The sequence below is a fragment of the Montipora capricornis genome, chromosome 10 (genome assembly GCF_036669925.1).
Source record: "Montipora capricornis isolate CH-2021 chromosome 10, ASM3666992v2, whole genome shotgun sequence".
NCBI classification, from domain to species: domain Eukaryota; kingdom Metazoa; phylum Cnidaria; class Anthozoa; order Scleractinia; family Acroporidae; genus Montipora; species Montipora capricornis.
Genome location: NC_090892.1, coordinates 72,525,298 through 72,532,178, shown reverse-complemented (window position 1 = coordinate 72,532,178; position 6,881 = coordinate 72,525,298). Strand labels below are relative to the sequence as shown.

General features: G+C 43.8%; 1 protein-coding gene and 1 non-coding gene across 2 annotated transcripts in view; both read right to left on the bottom strand.

The window, feature by feature from the left end:
- Positions 1-4,805: 4,805 nt before the first annotated feature.
- On the bottom strand, positions 4,806-4,879 carry Trnay-gua (transfer RNA tyrosine (anticodon GUA)). Its single transcript has one exon. It is a non-coding gene; the product is annotated as a tRNA-Tyr (tRNA).
- Positions 4,880-5,461: 582 nt separating this feature from the next.
- Positions 5,462-6,881, bottom strand: part of LOC138019068 (uncharacterized) — a 2,103-nt gene continuing 683 nt past the window's right edge. The window contains exon 2 of the mRNA XM_068865724.1: positions 5,462-5,899. Coding sequence (XP_068721825.1) covers positions 5,462-5,899 — 438 coding nt within the window. The remainder of the gene's footprint in view (positions 5,900-6,881) is intronic.

The following is a 6,881-nucleotide window of genomic DNA, read 5'->3' as shown; positions in this document are numbered from 1 at the left end:
CCTTGCTCTTGAAGCAGAAACCTTTTTTAAAAAACGGCTCCTTTAGGAGCCAACAATTCTAACAAAGTCAATAATCAATGGGTTTCCAGCAAACTTATGGCTTTACTAATATTGGTTCGTTGTTTTTTATCTCTTAATCTTTACGGATAATTGGACAATACCATCAAAGATTTTTTGTTATCCTTACAGGATAATCTCTGTGGGAACTAAAAAAAAACATTAAAAGCATGTTGTGTAGTAATCTTTTCCAGTAATTCCACCAATGAAATATAGTGGTATAATCCAGAACCATATAAAAGCGAAAGACGGTCCCACACAAACCACCTCTATTTCCAACTCATTCAGTGAAAGCAGAAAAAGATAAGCAAGGACATACAAAAATGGAGAATATGCCATGGATTGAAGAATTGACGGACAGCGCCCTGAATCAAGTTTATGACAAATTCGAAGATGATTTGGTGCTCGTGCAAGCGCTGGAACAATTTGAAGAAGGTAACTGAAATAAGTAGAAAAAAAACCATGATTTGCATTGCTTTCTTGAAGCGTGATATTTTATACGCGTGTACTTTCCGTGAAAATGAGAGTATAGGTTAATCGTTGTGCAGAGATTTTGGATTTGTGATAATGCAAACTATTACATGGGAAAAAAAGTCGTAATTGTTGTTTACATTTGTCATGTTTCTCTGCTTGAAAATCATGATTTGCGATGCTGTATTGAGAAGCGTGATATTTTACAAATGAGTACTTTCTGTGAAATGAGAATATATATATTCATCGTTGTGCAGAGAACTCGGACTTGTTACGCAAATATTAGAACTGATTTTGTCGCAATTGTCATGTTTTCCTCTAGTGTTGTAATGCTTACATCGCGGGAACTCGGATGTCGTTGGTTCGAGATTTAATCGCAACAATTTTTCGATTAGTTTTTTTCCTAGTTTTTTTCCTACTAACTTATTTTTTCGCTTAGTTACAACAACTGTTATTGATTTTGTTTTTTAGAACAAAACGTGCAAGATGCTGTTGAGTTGTTGCGTGAAATGGCAGAAGGCGTTGACAGAGAGTTAAGAAATCTCCCCAAAACATCATCCTCACTTGATAGTCAGCAACTAGGTGCTGGGCTTTTACAATCCCCTCAGCAATCTGGTCGCATAGAGTTCACCCTGGAGCCGGTTGTAGAACGTCAGTCGAAAAGAATGGGAGTTCACAAACGCATCTTTGAAACTCGAGTCCAGCAGATTGGGCCAATATTACAAGGGCAGAATTTAACGCATGCACTGACCCACGGGTTACGCAGGGCATTGGAACGCTTATTCGATAATCCTGATATTGATGATTGGGACCATATCTTTTTTCGTTGAAGTTCCAATCGGCTCGATAACAATCTTCACAGCGCGCGATTTCAAGCAAGGAGAATGGTGAAATGATATTAGACGGGTCGACGAATTCATGAATGTAATGAGCCGCATGCTAAACTCAAATGAACAATTTGAACTAAACGATACCTTTCAATTAGAATTTGTTCACGTGCGCGCCAGTCCACAGGGTGGGGGAAATGGTAGAGACTATAACCCCGGTCACCAAGCCTCAACGAAGCTCCGGTTGAAGAAAAAATGTATCATAAAGATCCCAAGGAATGAACAGAAACGGTTGGCTTCCCACGTTTGCAATAGCTGTCGCCGTGTTTTCTATGGACCCTCCTGTCTGGAACTCCATAGTAGCAAAGCACAAGATGGGAAACCTAGCGGTCCTCAAAAACCATCCGTCTGTCAAGCGCGACGGAAATGCGGCCATTGTCGAAAGCTCCTCGTTAGGAAGAAAAGAACAAGGCGATCATTGCTGTGGTTGGGGTGAATGTCCATCGTGTCGCGAACAAGTAGACCTTAACACGCATTGATGCTTCATTCAGAAGGCCAAGGACCCTGATGAGAAATGCGCTGTGCAACTGGCCAAGCGGAAAAAACGGTGGCGTCAGCAAGGAGGAGACGCCTCAAGGGGGCTACAAACCCTTCGTTCCAATACGGAGACCGAAAACCAGGAACAACCAGACGAATGTAAGGAACCCCTTTAGTGTTTTTTGACATAGAGGCAATGCAAAACACCGGGAAACATCGCCAATTTTGTCGTAGGAATGACCGCAGAAAATACAGACCCCAACATCTTTCACGGACCCTAATGCGTTGACAGAAGAGGAAACGTGCGAAATCACCGTCTTGGCCCATAATTTTAAAGGGAACGATTCTTATTTTATCGCCGACGCATTGCACCGTCGCAAACAGGCATTAAAGCAGGTTCGCAATGGCGGTAAAGTACTGTAACTGACTTATCTGGGACGCTACATTTGTTTCATTGATTCTATGTCGTTTATACCTGGACCTCTCAATTGTTCTACAAAAACATTTGGACTCGACCCCGATCAGTTTAAAAAAGGTAACTTTCCTCATTTATTTAATACCCGCGCCAATATGGAGAACGATTACCACGGTGAACTGCCTCCCAAGAAAGATTACATGCCCGAGGGAATGAGCAAAGAAGGGAAAGAAAAGTTTGAGAAGTGTTATGAAGAGCAGGAATCAAAGGGGTTCAATTTCATCTGCGCCAAGAGCTCGAAGATTATTGCATCGATGACGTCCGGTTATTGCGCGAAGGATGTCTCACATTTCAACGCGACTTCCGCAAGCGCACCCGATTTTGCCCCTTTGAACAAATCACTATCGCGTCTGCTTGCAATCGAGACTTGTGCCATTGCGTCAGAACCTCTCTAGGGTTGGCGTTTAGATGTCAATCATTCCAAAGCGGCTATGGAATGGTTAACCTTTGAGGAACGGCAATTGCGCCGAGACGCCTGGCTTGCATGTAGCGTTGACGAACGAAATCAGTTGGAAGAAATTTTCTTGGAAACAGGCGATGATAGCTCCGACCCGTGGTTCCGTCAGCGAATACAGCATGCTAGGAATCAAGGCGAATATCGCATTCCAGACACCCGGTGGACAGTCGATGGGTATGATGTTGAGACCAACACGGTTTACAAGTTTCTTGGCTGCTTTTGGCATGGTTGCCCCAAGTGTTTTCCTCAGCGCTCGAAAACCTACCGCCGACTGAACAACGGCTCCATGGCCGACGTTCATCAAGAAACCGTGCTGCGATTACAAAGTCTCTCCAATTGAGGCTATTCAGTAAAAACCATCTGGGAGTGCGAGTGGCAGAAATGTAAGAACCACGAGCCAGAAACAGCTGAGATTGTAGCAGGGTACGATTTAGAAGAACCGCTTTCACCTCGTGACGTCTTTTTTGGTGGCCGCACAAATGCTGTTCATCTTCATTACGAAGTCAAAGAACATGCCGCTGAACAAATCAAATATTATGATTTTACCAGTCTCTACCGGTGGACCAACAAGACTCAGAAGTATCCTGCGGGACATCCTGAAATGATCTACGCCCCGCCACGAGAGAAACCAATTTCCGATTATTTTGGCCTCGGAAAATGTACAGTAGTACCACCGTATCGCCTTTTCCACCCTGTATTACCATACAGAACTCATAACAAACTCACGTTTCCTTTGTGTCGTACCTGCGTCGAAGAAAACATCGACTGTCCTCTCCACGGGAAAGTCTCTTGGTGTGGCCATAACGAACAGGAGAGAGCATTGACCAGTACATGGTGTACGCCATAACTAGAAAAAGCGGAACAGATGGGTTACGTGATCCAAACCATTCATGAAGTGTGACATTTCCAAGAAACGCGAGTAGGCCTGTTCGAAGATTATGTGAACACCTGGCCCAAATTGAAAACGGAAGCTTCAGGCTGGCCTGCATGGTGCGACACAGAGGAAAAGAAACAACTCTACATGACTCAGTTTCAAGAGAGAGAAGGTATTTCCTTAAAATATGAGACGATTGCCGTCAATCCTGGCCAGCGGGCTTTGGCCAAACTGATGTTAAACTCCATGTGGGGAAAATTTGGGCAGCAAGTGAACAAATTGCAAGTGAAAGAATTCATTGAACCTCAAGCCTTTTGTAGTTTCATGGACAGTGATCAACATGATGTTCGCAAAGAGTGGAAGTCCATCATCGCGAGGAAGCGTTACGTGAAATATCTCCCCCGATCTGAATATCTTCATGGCCTGTTTTACTACCTGCTGGGCGCGCTTGCGTCTCTATGAAGCTCTAGAACTGTTGAACGGAAGGGTGTTGTATTTTGATACAGACAATGTGATTTTCATGCAATCCCCTGGAGAAGTGAAACTAGTGCTCGGCGATTATTTGGGCGATTTTACGGATGAATTAACCAACGGAGATTTCATCACTGAGTTTTGCTCCTGAGGGACGAAGAATTACAGGTGTCGTACGAAGAAAGACAAGTATTGTTGCAAAGTACGAGGATTTTCATTGACCGTCGAAGGGATTATGCAACTCAATTATCAAGTGTTGCGTGAAAACACCTTGAAAGAATTGCAAAAGCCTTTAGATTCACCGCGAAAAACCCGCGTCGCTCAGACACACAAAATCGTCCACGTCTCGAAAGACTATTAACTATGGACCAAAGAAGCCCACAAAGAATACAAATTGGTATTCAATAAACGCGTTCTGGACCCACGAACAGGGATCACTTATCCATATGGCTATCGAGGACTGGACTCTCTATTGGATGAAGATGATGAATAAAAAACGCTCTAATTATGTAAGCATTTTAGGAATTCAAAAGCAACATTTCAAAGGCGCTTACAGCTTTTTAAAAAAGATTTTCATTGAAAAAATCGCTATCAGAAGGCTCTCTTAATTTGTTTCACTGAAGAAAAAAAAAATAGTCCACCCAGTGGGATTTGAACCAACAACCCTCGGATTTACAGTCCTACGCTCTGACCGATTGAGCTATGGGCGGCAACTTAGCGATCGACAGGACACGTTCCTTGCTGTAAAATAAGCCTATCTTTCATCATGATTTTTAAAATGAAGATAGACTATAAGAGATTCACTTTTTCAAGTTTTTTATTGAAAAAAACAAAGGGACCGACTAGTCACTAGGACCGTCGACTTGTTCCCGCTTGTACATAAGATTATCAAAAACAAACAACATTACAGTTTTTTTTTCAATTTGAGTTTGCACTTTGCTTGCATGATCTGCTTCACAATAGCTTCTGTCCAAGTTTTCTTGCCCGGGAAACGGCTGCTAGCGGCAATCATCTTGTCATCGGCTTTCCATTTGTCACGGAAATTCTTAGCTCTGGCGTACTTAATATCGTGCTGTTTGGCAATCTTATTCAATCGATTGATAACCGGGTCCCCTCACGTTAACCGTCTCTTCAAATGCGTTCCAGCCCCATGTAGTGATATCTCGGCCAATGAAATTCAATCCCAGTCTTCTCCAACCACTTTTGAATGTCTAATCCTTCTCCACGTTGTGGGCGTTTGTGTCGAAGCGATCTGCGTGCTGGGGCTTTTCGCTTTTTAGTAGTCCTTCCCATCAAGTTTGCGTCGGGTTCGAAGGTCCCTGGTCAAATGCTTCCCACCCTGGTAAAGATTTCAAACGTTCTACTTCTGTAGCCGCTTTCTTACGCTGTTGGCGTTTGAGTTTATTCACAATAATCTCAGCTTTTTCTTTGGATGTACTCCCTGGGGATAATCCCAAAACTTCAGCAAAGGGGAGGGGAGCCTCTCTTTGTTCCGCCAAGGACAAGGACGGCACTTGTAAACGCGCGCATTTGGGTTTGGGCGGAAAGGCGGGACGATGTGGTGTCTCCGCGGCATTACCAGACGTTATGGTAGCACCTTTCTTGCGATGTGCTTTTTTACGCAAACTCCGCACCAGTGTGGCTGTGGGTCCTTCAACCATAGCATCTGTTTCATCATCTTCTTCTTCTCCTTCAGGTAGTGGGGCTGTCACTGGAGGTCCCCCTCGATTCTTTTTGATTAATCAATGAAATGGTCGCGACACTTGTTTGAGGTGTGCTTCTCTCAAACCGCTTGGCATGTTAGAGTCTAACAATACTCTTTGCTCAGCTGCCAAACGAGCCTCTTTTGTCAATCACATGTTCTCGGTCAAACGCTCTTTGTATTCATCAGTCAATCTCGAAATTTCGTCCGCGGGAACCATGACATACTCCCGGAAAGTACTCATCGTTTTTGGGGCGGCGAAATGAATAACCGTTTACACTCTAAGCACAAGATTTCAAACGTTCCTCCGTCGTTGAGTGTGTCCCAATAATGTCGACACGCTTCGCACATCAACCTATATCTCAATGTGGATATGTCGTGCTCCAAGGTGTGTACCTTTTGACGAGAGAGCTCTCTTTTAGTCCCGTAACGTTTGCAATTTGTGCTGCAACCCCTCAGTTTGTAGTTTCCAGCGCCTTGCTTCTTGATACACTACAATGAGATTGTGCAATACTGCTCTATTCATGGTCTAGGATGACAGCAAAACAATTCCTCGTTCAGTCCTTGACGAAAGTCATTAGCTCTCTGTCGTATCCACGCGCGACAACGGTTTATCAAAGATCTCACATTCAGAGCTTCAAAAAAATGTGGGGAGGAATACGAACTCGATCATGATGAAGAACGGTGAACACAGCAACCATCTAAAGCATTGTTCAGTCTCCGCAAAAAGCCAGCGCCTTTCTGATTCATCAATAAGTCGCGTCGCTTTTTTAAGAAAGTTTTGCGGTGAGCCAGGGTTTGCAAAGTTTGTTTTTCAGGACGCCATGCGCGTACCGTGGTTGGCGATAAGGGTACTCTCCCTTTCAAAGAATTCAAAATGACTTCGCTGACAGCATTGATTTGATCAGCGCTGGCGTGACGTAAAAGATCTTGACGCTGTAAATGACTCGCTTCTTTAGCTAGCTGTCGTAGGAATGTAAATTGTCTACGTAAACGGGGAGGCGGTGACG